This window comes from Pungitius pungitius, chromosome 5 (assembly GCF_949316345.1).
Source record: "Pungitius pungitius chromosome 5, fPunPun2.1, whole genome shotgun sequence".
In the NCBI taxonomy this organism is placed as follows: domain Eukaryota; kingdom Metazoa; phylum Chordata; class Actinopteri; order Perciformes; family Gasterosteidae; genus Pungitius; species Pungitius pungitius.
In genome coordinates, this window is record NC_084904.1 from 4,141,835 (window position 1) to 4,157,155 (window position 15,321).

General features: G+C 44.2%; 2 protein-coding genes across 7 annotated transcripts; both read left to right on the top strand.

The window, feature by feature from the left end:
• Positions 1-2,709: 2,709 nt before the first annotated feature.
• Positions 2,710-10,820, top strand: LOC119225423 (ras association domain-containing protein 2). 6 transcript variants are annotated; one of them, XM_062562243.1, is made up of 12 exons: positions 2,710-2,850; positions 4,249-4,497; positions 5,319-5,358; positions 6,419-6,492; positions 7,066-7,141; positions 7,216-7,367; positions 7,882-7,988; positions 8,244-8,386; positions 8,475-8,628; positions 8,716-8,837; positions 8,943-9,040; positions 9,331-10,820. In XM_062562243.1, exons 4-12 carry the CDS (start codon positions 6,440-6,442, stop codon positions 9,398-9,400), a joined length of 975 nt encoding a protein of 324 aa, XP_062418227.1. In that variant the 5' UTR covers positions 2,710-2,850; positions 4,249-4,497; positions 5,319-5,358; positions 6,419-6,439; the 3' UTR covers positions 9,401-10,820. The 6 variants fall into 6 exon arrangements, with proteins under 6 accessions (XP_062418227.1, XP_062418229.1, XP_037339174.2 ...); XM_062562245.1 differs by having other exon boundaries at positions 4,249-4,490; XM_037483277.2 differs by lacking the exon at positions 4,249-4,497 and having other exon boundaries at positions 2,710-3,475.
• An 807-nt stretch (positions 10,821-11,627) lies between these two features.
• sprn2 (shadow of prion protein 2) lies at positions 11,628-14,599 on the top strand. The gene is made up of 2 exons (XM_037483102.2): positions 11,628-11,935; positions 13,538-14,599. Exon 2 carries the CDS (start codon positions 13,552-13,554, stop codon positions 14,092-14,094), a length of 543 nt encoding a protein of 180 aa, XP_037338999.2. The 5' UTR covers positions 11,628-11,935; positions 13,538-13,551; the 3' UTR covers positions 14,095-14,599.
• The last annotated feature ends 722 nt before the right edge of the window (positions 14,600-15,321 follow it).

Sequence of the window (15,321 nt, forward strand, 5' to 3'; positions counted from 1 at the left end):
TGATGTTCGCGGTTGTCCGTGTCTGTTGCAGTTTAGGTGGCATGTAGCCTAAACAGCAGCTCTTTTTAATTTAAACACTCTATGTGCCTTTTCAATTAGAAAACAGCTATTTAAAAAAACACCACGAATCAGAAGCAATTTATTGCCACATATGGTACACATAGAGGAATTTGACATGGTCCAGTACGAGAATTAAAGATAAAAATAAAATGCGGTAAAGTAAAAACGCCATGGCAGCCCTTCGTGGCGCGGTCTTGGATCTTAAACTTTGCAACATTACAATATCAGAAGATAAAATCTAAATGAAAACGACTTGTTTAGCCAGAACCAAAATGCTAAAATGTGGAAGTTTGTGTTATCTACCAAAAGCCTTTCAGCTACTAAAATTGAAACCTCATCCCAATTTGACTCTATCTCCTGTTAAATCTATTTATTTATTTATGACCAGATGATTAGTGATTGCTTACAGGGCCTATGTGTCTGTCTTGTTGAAAGTATATTTATTAGTTTACTCGCTCATCTGAAGATCCGTGTGACGATGACAACGGAACCCGCTAAGCCACAGCCGGTGCTGCTGGACACGAGTTTCTTATGTAAGCTGCTTCCGTTTCATTCCATTTCTCATTGTTTATTGTAAACAACAGAAAATCACTGAAAAAAACTGTCGGAAACCAAATAGTTTTGACAAAGTTCGCGATCAGGGCCTTCTTACATGTAATGGTGCCAAGAACAGAACCTAACATGTGACTCAAGCTTATTTACATGTTTAGTCTCTAAAGTATGAACGTAGTCTTGTTCAATGACTCGCCGACTGAACTGATGACGTTTTTTGGGCCTTCCTCTGTGACGGCCCCGGTTATGACTCTGCGGCGGTAAGGTTATGTCTTCAAAGGCATCTGAATGTTGTTACAGATTTCTGCTAGAAATAGGGTTGATCTTGTATTTCCACAGCCTGGTGCTTTGCACTCCTGCTGTACTGGATGTGGGTGTATATCATTCGATTTGGAAGAACAGATGATTTTTTTTCCCCTTGTGACTCTGTCATGTTGGCCCTCTAAATACTACGGAAGCTTAATTTGTAAGGATACCTGTCCAGATCCAGTAGTACAATCAGAATCCAATACCGGAAGGGTCTGTGGAAATGTCAGATGTAAGCGTGGTCACAGAGGAGGGCAGGCCCGGGGACCACAGACCCCTCTGGCTCATCTCTGTGCGGCCGGCTGGACGGCTTGTAGAGGATGAGCGCGGTTATCGGGCGGCGGGTAGGACCAGCAGCGCAGTCGTATTTTGTAAGCTTCCTTGCTGCGGGAGGCGGGTGACGATCAGGTCAGAGAGCAGCAGTATCTTCTTGTAGAGAGGAGGTGGTTCGAGAGGTGGTGTTTCATGGAGTGAACGCTTCAGTACGTGGCCATGCGCGGATGATGATGATGATGATCATCATGGTGGTCTGTTTAGTACATTTATGCAACGAGCATTTACTTCTCCCGACGCACCCTCTCTCGGTCTCTTTTTCACTCTCTCCGTTGAAAACATAGTGCTCTCCTCTCGTGTTTAGTGGACCCGGTTTTCTCCCCAGTTGGCCCCTGTGGATGCAGAAGAGGACGCCGGCTGGCCACCTTGTTAAGAGCCTGTAGTCCTCCTCAGCTGAGTGGACCTGCCTTATCACTGGGCCAACAGAGGAACTCCCCTCGGGGTTTATCTCTACTACGTCTTTAGGATTCTATAAACATGTGTTTCTGACCGGTTGTTGTTGTTGTTGTTACAGTAAAAACACACAAGCACAGACTCCTTTACTTGATTTACATCCAACCTATAGCTTTTAAGGAGGTGGCCACAAGGTGTGAGACACAGACATCAGTCCCTTTCAGTTATTTTGAAGGGGATTATGCCTGAAGAATATACTATTGTGCGTATGTCTTTTTTTTTTTATGCGGTTCTTTTTTTATACATTTGTTTTTGTTGTTTTTTTTTCAAGCAAATATTTGTAATAAACGAATTATAACTTTTAATCATAAACCATGCTGGAAATCGCACCATTCTGTTGTACTTTTTATTTAAAAGTAAAATGCATTTTAATCATATGATTCTGTGGTTTGGACAAATCTTTTGTGTGTGTGTTAGGACCTTTTCATATATATATTTTTTTGTTTCTTTCATGTCCATTTTGATGCATTACAAGTACAAATGAAAGAACAAGCTGAGAAACTTTAAATAGATGTTGAGAGAAACAAATGTATATTTAATGGAGTAAAGTTTGCTAAACCTTCTGGAAGATAAATTGTGTAATCTAATTGTAGCAACAAAATGTTTTAATCTTTGTTCCTAAAACTATTTAATAAGATGTTACTGAATGAATACAGTCTTTTGTCTTTATTGGTAATGAAACCGAAGTATTTAGCCGTTTGATTAAACTGTGATGGATTCATATGCATTTATTTTAAAAGCACCAAGTCATCCGATTGAGGTGGAGGATTTTTAATCGCACTTTAAAAAGATCCGCTGCAATGCTCATAACTAAATCATTGATTATTTCTCTGTCTTTCTCTTTGGGTCGACCGAGTTTGACGGAGGACGCTGGGACGATCTGCGCATGCTCACCTCTCCCATTGTTTCGGTCTTTTCACTTGTCTCTGCGCGCGAACAAAGGGGCGTTAGCGTCGCGTTCTGATTGGCTCTCGGGCCGCCGCTCTCCCCACGTGGTCCACCACGGCAGACGGACCTCTCGACCGGGGTGTTTCTCCGGTAACGGGCGAGAAGAGGAGAGGCGGAACTAGAGAGCAACCGGAGAGCCTGCTGCAGTTCGGTGACCGGGATAGAGCTCCAGCGGGTCGGACAGACGCGTCGCTGCGGGTCGGTGCGGTTTGAACTCGTTGGTAACGTCAGCCGGCTAAAGAACAATTAGACATTTATCGCTATCAAAAAGGCACGGGCGACACGTTCGTGGACTAAAAATCTCGACTGTGAGGCGGTTTGCGATGTATTTAAATCCCGTGCAGCGTTAATGGGCGTCCTTCGTAACGCGGGAAGCATAGTTCTTATCTTGTATTATATTATCTAAACCAGAAAAGATCACAAATGCCCCATTTGTCCAAATTTGGTCTCCTGCAGTGTGTTGGTCTAAAAGGTTACATAACAAGCGATGGATAGTTGAGATTCCTCTCCACACACACAAGGCTGACAAAGTGAATAGTGTTCGGTCTTTTTGTTTTATTTGCTATCAGTAACACTACAACGGCCCTGCAGGACCGGTTGGTTTTAGCTGGGAGGTCAAATCTATTCTTCCTTCACGAAGCTAATGCTCAGTTTGATGCTCTTTAATATTCAGTTAATAGAACTGTTTCTGTCTAACTGCATTTGGGGTGGGTCGTTTATTAAAAACGATACGATTCAAGATCATTTTCATAAAGTTGAATCGACACCCGGTGAGCTGAGCGATATGTTGAGGATCTTTCCACTGGGCTGCATTACTTTGAAGGTGTGTGGGTGTGATGATGAACTATTAACGGAGTGAACTCTTCGTCTTTAACCTTCATCTTTATTACCCAGTCAACAAAGCGCTGCAATCTTGTAAAACGGAGCACATGATGACCTCTGTAATCATCTGCTCAAAACCCAAACATATAAGACTTTGAAAACAAGGACTCATTCATCTTTAAAGACCCGAAACCTGTGCATATTTTTCCATTCTTGGTTTGTCAAAATAACAGGAGGGATGATTAATCGATCATTGTAAAGTTACTTTGTGATCTAATAATCTCTGCAGCTCTCCAGGCAACAAAGGCGCACAAATAGTTTCTGCTGGATCTGGACAATCTGGACGCCATATTTAGTTTTTTTCTTTTTTTCTTTTTGACAACCCAAGCACTGCATGCCAAATGAGGAGCAGGAGACACACACACACCGAAGACATCTAAAGCTCCCACAAACACAAACCCGCACTATTTTTGGTTAGTGGGCGCTCAGATGTTTTCGGTGTTGCTATGACAATGGTGACAATAGTGAGGCAGAGGGGTAGTACTGTGAAGGCAGGGGTGCTGGTGGGTTTGAAAGCAGACAGGAGGAGCTTTGTAGCTATTCATCGTCCACTGACTTTGACAGAGGAGGCTCGGGGACAGCGGGGCAAGAGGGCAGAAAACAAGCGTGCATGTCAATGAAAGACTGAATGAAGAGAGGAGGGGGGGGGGTGTCAGGAAGTTGTGGTCCCGAGTTTCAATGGCCTGGTGGATGGTTTCCAGTCTCTCTCTCAAGGGAATCGCAAAGGAGCGAGACGGCGGTCCAGACAGCAGAGAGGAAAGAATTCCCAGGAAGAAAAACAAAGATGAAATGGAGAGTTGGGGTCTTACGAAGGGATGAGATGGGGGCTGAATATTGGCTGAGGTTGTAATGAGACACAGGGGGATTCTACGATTGGAGCAGAAGGGCTCCCTGGACGGAGAGGACGGGGTCCGTGTGACTGCGTTCATACCGCATTCATCGCCGCAGCTCTACAGGTGAAAGGTCAGATCTGATCTGCTATCCACCAACGCTCTATTCCCTCCTCAGGCGTCCCTCTGCTGGTTCACCAGATTCCCGTTTTTCCCGTCAGACACAATTACCACGTAGTCCTGGTCTGACATTCGGCCTCGTGTCCGATCACTGTCCCCACCTGCCAACCGGCACCATGAAAGACTCGTGGTCTCCATTGTGTAGCTCAAAGGTTGATCTTTTTTGAGGGTCAATACAGGTGCTGAAATATTGATAGGCCTCGTCACGGTGCCCGGGCTGATTGGTGTTTAATATTTAATTTAGCCTCACGTTTATTTCAGTGATTGAAAGGCTCCGTTCATTTATCGACGCTGTGTGTCTTAAAGCGGCTACGTCACTCCGCCTGAATGTGGAGTATGCGATGTTTAAGTATGCGTATACAAGTAGATGGGGGGGAAAGGAGGCACATTATGTGAGTAATCAGTTTATCTGGTTTACCTGTGTGTGTGTGTGTGTGTGTGTGTGTGTGTGTGTGTGTGTGTGTGTGTGTGTGTGTGTGTGTGTGTGTGTGTGTGTGTGTGTGTGTGTGTGTGTTCAGCCGAGCTGCTTGAATTGAGGAAGTTTCAGGCCTGTGTCGGTTTCCTGTGTGAAGGAGGAAGTGATTTAACGGAAGGGGAGCGCTTCCTTCTGAACACCCCCACTTCTTCTTCGTCTGTTGGCTGTCAGTCCCTCAAAAAACGGCATTTGATACCGACACCCTTAGACCAAAGGACTAATCCCTTAAGAAACGTACAGTCTACCTGACCTAACACCCCCCCTCCCCCTCCCTTCTCTCTCTGTCTCCACATCTGCAGCTGTCTCTGGCGACTTAACAAGATCCCAGTCTTCTCCACGGTATGGTCTCTTGTAGTCTTGTAACTGACATTTCGGCCCCTTTTTATTTGTAAGGTGTGTCTCTTTAGGCCGCTTATAGTCTGCGGATGTATTTTGACGCACTACGGAAATGAAAGGGAACTAGTGGCTACCTCACGCTTTGACAATAAATGGTTAAAGAACACTCAGTGTACAGCCGAATGCTTACAAGCTCACAACAGTGAGCAGATGTTTTAGCCAGGTTGCTGTCTTGGTTCAGCCTGCTAACATGCTGACTTGCTGATTAGCATTAAGCACAACATGCAGCTCAGATAGCGATTTGTGTTTCAGGTATTTGAACAGTAAAACGAACAAAGCACCTGACAGATTAAGATCGGATGATGGCTTCCCCCCGAGGACGAGTCTAAATATTTGGTCAGACCTTCTGCCGGTCGGTCCAGCTGTTGTTGAAGTGAAACCCGTAGAGGAAAGGTCAGGGTCAGCAAAGTCGTTAACACTATGAGTACCTGCACACACTTTAATCGAGTGGTTGTTCAGATGTCTCCACCTAAATTCATGGCAATCCACTTTAGAATAATTCCGTGTGGATCAAAGGCCAAGATGACACAGAGACATTTCCATTCACAAATCGGCTCAAATCCAATATAATTGTTAATTATTTGCGCTTGAGAAGGCACATTCGCACAAATACTCGTCTTTGTGTGTGAAATACAGAGAATGGGAGAAAAACAGATTGATTCCACAACATCACATTTGGATAGATATGTATGTATATATATATATATTATGTAGATGAGCTATGAAGCACGGAGAGAAAGACACACGAGGAGGACACATCGTAGGAAAGAGGAGGAAGAGGGCAGACAGCAGCTGGCTCCCTCCATCACACACCAGATGTTCACACTGCGTGGCGGCTTAAAAAAAAAAGAACTATGCACTGTGACAGGAAAGTAGATATGATCCTTGTTTACTGTGTGGAGCTTTACCTCCTCCTCCTCCTCTCCAGGCTGCTGGTCATGAGGAGTCATGAGACAGAGGGAGAAAGTGTGTGAACTCTCTGTGTTGCTTCTTTGTTTCCCAGCTCCTCTCATGCTGACTGAGAATGGATGATCCAGAGTACGGGGTTCAGATCGGAGAGAACAAGTTCATCAGGAAGTAAGGATTTAAAAACCTCTCCTCTTATACAAACTGCTGCATACAACCGTCTGTTTAGCTTTCATTCACTAATGTATTCAATCAAAAATACACAGTCCATCCCTTACTTCTGTGCTGTCCATTTGAAAGGTTCTTGTAACAACATTCTATATATATATATATATATATAGAATGTTGTTACAAGAACCTTTCATATATATATATATATATATATATATACATATATAATATAATATAAATATATCATATAATGTAACCATATAGGGGAGTTCTTCCTCTCTGTGTTTTGGACTCTGAGTTCTTCTGTAGTTTGCTGACGTAGCAGGCTGCGTGTGCTTGTGAGTCTCTCCGTTTTGTCCCTCTAGCCTTTGATTTACTCCACATTCCGGTTTTAAAGATGCTGTGTTCTTTGTCTGAGAACTCCACCAACACCAAAATGTCCTCGTTAAAAAGCCCCCCCCCCCTGCATGTTCCTGTCCGGCAGCATTTACATAAGTGGGCTAAAAATAAGTGAAATCAGCGGCCTGCTCGTCCAGCATTTCCTCCCCAGTGATTTAACACCTCTGTCTCCAGGGCAACAGTCCTCTCACATCTGAAGACGTACAACCTCTACTACGACGGACAGAATCTACAGCTCCGACACAGAGAGGTGCGTGTAGGTGTATGCGTGTGTGTGTGTGCGCGTGCGTGCGTGCGTTGACCACTGCGCCTCTCCCCCAACAGGAAGAGGGAGAGCTGATCGTTGAGGGCTTGCTGAATATCTTTTGGGGTCTGCGGCGGCCAATCAGGCTTCAGATGCAGGATGACCACGAGCGGATCCGACCCCCGCCCTCCTCCACGTCCTGGCACTCCGGTTGCACTCTGGACAGTCAAGGGTAAGAAGTCCAGACGGATCCGGTTGCGCCGCGCTGACCGGAAATGGTGATGGGAGCTGGTCCCTTGGGAAAGATATAGATTATATCTAGTTTGTGTGATGAAGACTCAAGTTGGATTAGATCACTGCTTTGCCCGGTTTGCTGAATCCTACGGGCCATGGTCCATAGACAGAAGGGATCCTATTAACACGGATGGCTCAGTTTGGGGTTTTGCCCAACGCTGCCTCAGGTCAAACCTTGTCAACAGGCTCTGTGATGAAGCGATTCTTGTTCCATACAAACCGATCTCACAGACACACAGCTGACATTTAGGGACGAACGTCAGCTGAACACGTTCCTAAACACGTTCCCTACAAAGTATCTTTAAATGAGCTGAATCACCTCGAAACACCTCTGGGAAGTTGCTCTTTCTCAGGTTTACTTCTTACACTGTGGACAGTATGACTCCTCTGGGTCTAATGTCATGAAATAGAATAACCCTAAAGACATTGAATGTCTCTTTTGCTTTTTTAAGTTTCCCCAACTGCACAGAGAGTCAGCAGAGCCCACCCACGGTGGAAGTGACGCCACCCGAGAGCCAACCAGAGGAGGACACGGATGAGATGGAAGAACAGGCAGAAGGTGAGTCGCTCGCTCGGCTGTAACCACGACGCATCGATACAAAGATCACAACATCAGAGTCATTGAGTGAGGCCTTTTCACTCGTTTTATTTGTGTTGGCTCAGAAACGTTGTGTTAAGACCAAATAAATAAATGGCAAATATACTTAAACCTAAAAATGCTAATGTATTATTATGGCAATATAATGTAAATAAAGTAAATCAAATTACCCCCACTTGCAAATGATTGCTGATGTTTTGACTGCTGATTGGACAGAGGACAGCGAGAGCTCCGCCCAGCTGCTCAGGACGAAGAGCGACGCCGGCGTCCTGAGGCGAGGCCAGCGGCGCTCGCCGAGCGACCAGAGGAAGATCCGACGCCATCGCTTCTCCATCAACGGACACTTCTACAACCACAAGGTGAAGCCTGGCAGAATGTACGCAGGGAGCTCGTGTGCTACTGTTAAAGTGATGGAGGACAATCAATGCATGTTTCTGCTTTTCTCAGACGTCAGTGTTCACGCCTGCCTTCGGCTCTGTGACCAACGTCCGCATCAACAGCTGCATGAGGACGCCACAGGTGCTTCGAGTTCTCCTCAACAAGTTCAAAATCGAAAACAGCCCGGACGATTTTGCGCTCTACCTCGTCCACACAAGCGGAGGTGAGTGTGAACTATCCAGTGTGTCTCCCGTGACGAGAGGGACGTGTCGATGAAGAAAAACACAGACGGATGTGTCGCTGTTTCCAGAACGTGTGAAGCTGAAGCGGAGTGACTTCCCCCTGGTGCTGAGAATAATGCAGGGCCCGTGTGAGCAGGTCTGCAAGGTCTTCCTCATGGAAGAAGACCTGGGAGAGGAAGTCACGTATGATGTAAATCACCTTGTGTGCTGCTACTGCTGAACATGTCTGACTGCCCCACATCCTCTGATTTACCTCACACCTCTTTATGTGCTTTTTTCTCCTCCCTGCCACCAGGTGGCGCAGTATATCAAGTTTGAGATGCCAGTCCTGCAGAGTTTCATCACCAAGCTGAAGGAGGAGGAGGACAGAGAGGTGCTGAAACTCAGGAGCAGGTACATCTTCTACATTTCGCATTTCAGGTTCAGGCCAGATACTGCCCAGTTCGACCGAACGCGGCCACTGACATCGGTTTGGCTGAAGGGGCGGGGGAATGGATGGGGGGGGGGGGGCGTGTGCGCTGACGGCCAATGGTTTGTTGACGGATTTGGACCGCGGGCCTTGAGTTTGACACATGTGTTCTACATGTTCACCAGCTGTTACGAGCTCACTGGACACAGCATTGTGATCCATGACGAATGCATTCACCCGTTCTCCCTCTGTGTTTGTCTGCTCGTGCCCGCAGGTACACGTACCTGCGCTGTATCATCGAGAAGCAGCTCGGTTGTCTTCCGGAGGGGCCGACGTGCATGTGATCCGCTCATTGGACATTCAGAATTAGCCAAGCCTCCACCCAGCTGTGAGTGAGGCTCTGCTGACGAGTACCCCGGCCTACGTGTTTCAGGGATTGTCCTGAACTGCCTCTGCATGGAGCATTTTTTTTGTTCACATCATTTAAATCAATCAAACCCTACAGACGAAAGTTGAAAAAGCACAATGGAAAAGCACAGAAAGTACATTACAAAATGAATGAGCCAAGAGCGAGACGCCGTGTCTTCCGTCTCCACCCTTTAGTTTGCCAGCTGATGCCCAAAATCCATTTAGAGCACTGACGTCATTGAATATGATCTTGTTTAAGTGCCTGTTAAAGGGTTTCTCCAAGCACAAAGATACACTAGTTGATGCTCTGTTTTCAAGTGAAGAAGAAGAGCGTCAGACCAGGCGCTCATGCTCTGACGAGCGGAACGCCTTTTTATTTTCAAATTTTTTTGGACATTAAAATAATTGAATAGATCTCATCTGAAAAAACAGAGGGATTATTGAAGGGGGACTGAGGCGATAATGTGTGAATGTCGGGACCATTAGTCTATTGGTGGTCTTAACTGTTGAGGTTAAAGGAATAGTTTTTGGGTACGTTGTACTCGCTAGCTTCCTAGCTTAGCGTAGCGCAAAGACTGCTAACGGCTCTACCAGCACTGCTAAGGCTCAAATATTGATACGTCATTTGTTTTTATCTTTCCAAAAACCAAAGTGTTTTGTTACACTTTTTTTGTACGGATTAAACAAGTTAAATTATGCTTCAGAGGTGCTGGTGGGCAGATTTTATCTCTGAACACAGTCCGGCTAGTTAGCTGCTATCCATCTTTGTGCTAAGCTAAGCTAACTAGCTGCTTAAGAAAAAAGAAAGCAAACGAGCTTTTTCCCCAAAACTATTCCCTTTTTGAAGAAATAAATTCTGTCCTGAAATAAGACTTTTTGCCGGTGAGTCGGCCTCACTGCCTTAAGTCACACGACAAGGAGATGTTAACAAGCACAACAAAAAAAAGCGTCATCGCTTGAACCGGTTTAAACACCATTCTTCACAAGAGGACTCCAGGTGGCTCTTCCACTTCGGTGTGGCAATTTCTTTTTCTTTTTACATCAAACACACAAGGACTCGAGTAGAATCCCAGCAGACTGTGAATGCAGACTACCTTCCTTCCAAGAATGGTGTTCATGTATGAATGAGCATTTCAGCACCATTTGCCTCCACGTGTGCAGCTCTTAACTTCTGTCTGCCTGTGTGAGAGTGTGTGCATGTAATATTGTCAGTGATTCTCGTAAGACTTGCTTGCTTTTGTATTGTCTTTTACAAAATGATGATCTCTAGACATGCTAAGAACTCATGCTACGACTTGGAAAATGTAGTTGTTTTTTTTAACAATGATTGTTATTTAATAAAAAAAGTTATCCTGAGATATATATATATATATATATATATATATTAGGGCCGGGACTTTAGCGTGTTAATTACGATTAATTAATTCCAATGTGAATTAAGATGAACTAATTACACAAAAAATAACAGATTAAACATTTTTTACGCATTTTTACACTTATTTTTTGCACCGCGGAACGTTTCTCACTGGATGAGTTTCGGAGGACCGATTATACTGGAGCACCAACTAGCATCCATGACTTCAGACAACAACAAACCACAGTGAACATGAACGAAGAAGCTGACGAGACCGTGTCGGGTGGCCCCGTGAATGGGAAATCTTATTATAATAAACACACAGATGGAAGCGTCGATAAGAGCATGGTTGTGTGCAAGTTGTGCAACAAGGAATTCACATCGAGCCTCAAGTATCACCTCAACGCAAAACAATTAGCAGCTAGCGTGGCCGTACAAGGACCCACACCCAACCCACACTGCACCAGATGACTGGTTTAAGGACCAGGGTAACTAAGTCCACGTCTGAAAAAATAACCAATGTTCTGAATGTACTTGAAAGTATTGGTCTACTTAAAAAAACATAGTTTACAGAAGGTCTACTTACCTATAGGCTACCTGAATTTCTGAAAGTACTATATTTCTAAATATGCTATTTCTACACTTGTCTGCTGGAATTGGTTGAACAAAAAAATTCTCAGGTCAAATATTTATGCAATTAAAATGCGATTAATTTTGATTAATTAATTACAAAGCCTCTAATTAATTAGATTAATATTTTTAATCGAGTCCCGGCCCTAATATATATATATAGATGCATATAATCAGTGGGGGATAAACTCACAATGTTATGAAATGATGTTGTATAATTCAAAATGAGGAGATATAAGATGAATTAATCGAATCTTCGCAAGAGTTCGTTAAGTGTTCTGGTTTAGTCACCAAATCAGGACACACACACACACACATGCAGAGGTATTAAGGTGTGATGTCGGTGCTACAGCAGCTTACTGAGCACCAGCCAATGAGCAGGCGTGAGATGGTGATTGTCTGGAGGATCACACACTGCTCGTCAGTCAGAGTCTAAGCGAGGAAGAGGATCACTCACCTTCGTCTGCGCCACACCGCCGGTCCACAGGTGAGATCGTTTGCTCTCATTTTTAATAATTTCCTGTCGAGTTTAACGAATTTGAACAATGTTTTCGGTTCTGGAATGTCACAAGGTACATTTACTGAACATTGTACTTGATCAGAGCTTTGTCTTGTACTATTTATTTGACGTTGCTTTCTATCTATTATTATTCTATCTATTAAATGGTACACAAATTATTGAAAAGTGTCTGCACATTGACAAACTATAACATTTAAGAGCGTTAGGTGTATTTATTACTGATACTATTTAATAACAATGTAACACTGAAAGGAGTCATTCCTTCCCATGTATAATGATTTTTTAGAACTGAGTACAGGATCTTAGTGCGTCACCTACCAACGCTGACTCTCCTCGGCTGTTTCTTCGAGTTAATTTCTGTTATTTAATTAATCACAAATTAGGCTTTGTTTCTGGAAAGCAGAAGTAATACTAAAATGCTGACTCCAAATTCATAATTAAATTCTCTTTTATCTTCCTCCTGGTAAATCAGTGCTGCTGCATCTTTAATCTGAGTCACTGGATTATTGTGAGGCTAAGTGACCCCGTGTAATTATAGCTCAACTCATCTTTTAAAGGACGCAGATTAGACTGTGTACTGTTTGTTGAGACCGATGATGTCATTCTCAGTGCTGTAAGAAGTAATCTTGTTGTTTACCTGAGGACCATTTTGCAAAACATAAGCAGCACTTTAATATTGGATTTGTCCATTTCTAGGGGCATTTTATTCTAAACTGATGCACCATAATTTGCAAACCAATTCCACATTTCGTGTATTTACTTATTTTCTACGTCAATTAGTAACAAGTATGTAAGGAAGTAACGGGTATAAGATTTCTGTCGGAAATATTGTTTACTTACTGTGGTTATGCCACCATTTCATAGTACTCTATTATTACTGTGTTTATTACACAATTCAATGAAATATAACACTATACTTTATAATGTAATTATTGCTAGTTTATACTTTACGTAGTGGCTGCTGGAGTTGGGCGTCTAGATTTACACAATTGTCTATAAAACATTTCTGGAATATTGTTTTTTAATGTCACTGTTTCCTTTAATACTGACCAACATACATGAATTATTACAGCCCTAACCCTTGTCCACGGATCTAGATCCGGTGTGAGAGATTACAAAAAGCTTTCTGATTCCGGGTCAGTCGCGGCGTTGTGTAATACGCGTGTTTCTCAAAACTGGATTACGAGCCTTGCTCTCCTGCTCCTAATTTAAGAGCAACGACACCAGTCGGCGATCAGAACACCTCATCAGCTGTGCCTTAAGGCACCAGTATAACCCAGTTACATACGTTCAAGCATTTCCAGTGATATTATTCTGTAACAAGTATTTGATCCACTTCTACACCTAACAGTGTATACATGTGAAAGACGTAGTATCCCCCTCAACCAGCTTGGTATATATTCTAGGATGGATATGTTGATTTCTTTTGTTACCTATAAACAATATTTTGCAGATATTCCATCATTGGTTTCTATTATTACTAAATCCAAAAAGGTTGCTTCACTTTCTAGAAACAGAGCAGTAATGACCACTCCTCCTAATAACGCTCCCTCTCTCTTATTGTTGCAGAATCAAAAACAATAATGTCTGCCTTGCAGAATGTCCCCCTCACAGCGGCCCTCTGCCTGCTGCTCCTCGTCACCCTGTTACCCAGCTCCGAGGCCCGCAGGGGTCGCGGAGGCTTCGGAGGCGGCGGCGGCTTTGGCCGAGGTGGAAGTTTTGGCCGAGGAGGAGGTGGAGGTTTTGGTGGAGGTGGAAGTTTTGGCCGTGGCCAGAGCAGTGGGCCCAGTGCAGGGAAAGTAGCCGGGGCGGCGGCGGCGGGCGCCATAGGAGGAGCGATGATCGGGTCCGCCCTCAGCCGCCCCGGGTACGGAGGAGGGTACGGAGGGTACGGCGGAGGGTACGGCGGAGGTTACGGAGGAGGTTACGGAGGGTACGGTGGGGGTTACGGCTACCCACGTCACGGAGGTGGAGGCTACGGCCCCAGGCCCGGCTACGACTCAGAGGGCTCCGGAGACATGGAGTACTACGCTGGGGCGTCCAGCGGGCCCATCTACAACAGCATCATCGTTGTCATCGGCTCACTGATGTCCCTGCTCATGGGCCAGTGGATGGCTTTGGAGTAGACCTGGATGCTACCAACACACACACACACACACACACACACACACACAGGTCCAAACAACCTGACTAAGAAAACAACCTGAATGAAAAGATCTGACCTTTTGAATGATGAAATGCTGTCGCCAATTGGTTTCCCCTCAGAAGACAGGAGGAGGAGGAGTTTGACCTTCACCACACATCAGCGTGACACCGAGCTTCGATCTGCAGCTGTTCTGACCAACAAACAAACCTCCTGTAGAGATATTTCATGAAAATGTTTTATCCCCTCCGGTTCTCCTTTTTAAATCAGCCAGTCTTTTTTTTTATATACTGTTGATAAATGTTTTTGATCACACGTTTTCACCGAGAAGATAGATCCGATCGGCTGTGTGATTAGGTTAAGTCTACCTCAGGAAGTCATGTCAGGAGTTTAAGAGCTGCTATCGTAATGTCATTTCTCAGTGTATCTCTTCGTATTCGTGTTACTTCTTAAAGTACTTTGTCTATGAAGAATTGAAGTACATGTGTTATGCCATATTCTAGACTTTTATGAAGAAGGAAAAGCTAAATCTTCTTTCATGTTTATTATTGTTAAAATAATAAAAAAATAACGAATAATTTACTGTGTTGAATTTTACTGTCTAAACTATTTTGACAACTTCATCCCATTTGTTGTCCACAAACGAATCCAACTCTCTAGAAAACTATTATTCTTAAGAGTTGACGACTTTTCAGAACTATTTTACAAACCCACCACAATGCTGTCAAATAGAGAATCGCGTCATTATGTGACGAGCAATAATATACCCCAACGCAAAGATGCCCTTTTGCTTGTTTTTTCTTCCCTCATCATTCTTTTTGTATCTTACATATTTTTGTATCACGTGACCGGCGAATTTATCTGACCCAAATCAAACGCACCTCGGATAATGTTGCGTCATCAACATGTCCACATCAAATCTGGCTAACAGGCTAATAGCTAATAGTGCTGAACTGATGTAAGAGATTCACTGGGACAGAGAGAAGGAGTGGACTGGTAAAACTGGGAGAGAGAGGATCAGTGGACTGGTTATACTGGGACAGAGAGGACGGGTGGACAGGTTATACTGGGACAGAGAGGATCAGTGGACTGGTTATACTGGGACAGGATCGTGGACAGGTTATACTGGGACAGAGAGGACGGGTTGACAGGTTATACTGGGACAAAGAGGATCAGTGGACTGGTTATACTAGGACAGAGAGGACGGGTG

Coding starts and splice junctions, on each gene's coding strand:
- LOC119225423 (XM_037483277.2), top strand. CDS start 6,440: ATGGATGATCCAGAGTACGGGGTTCAGATCGGAGAGAACAAGTTCATC. Junction 6,493..7,065: donor GAGAACAAGTTCATCAGGAA/GTAAGGATTTAA, acceptor CTCTGTCTCCAG/GGCAACAGTCCTCTCACATC. Junction 7,989..8,243: donor GATGGAAGAACAGGCAGAAG/GTGAGTCGCTCG, acceptor CTGATTGGACAG/AGGACAGCGAGAGCTCCGCC.
- sprn2 (XM_037483102.2), top strand. CDS start 13,552: ATGTCTGCCTTGCAGAATGTCCCCCTCACAGCGGCCCTCTGCCTGCTG.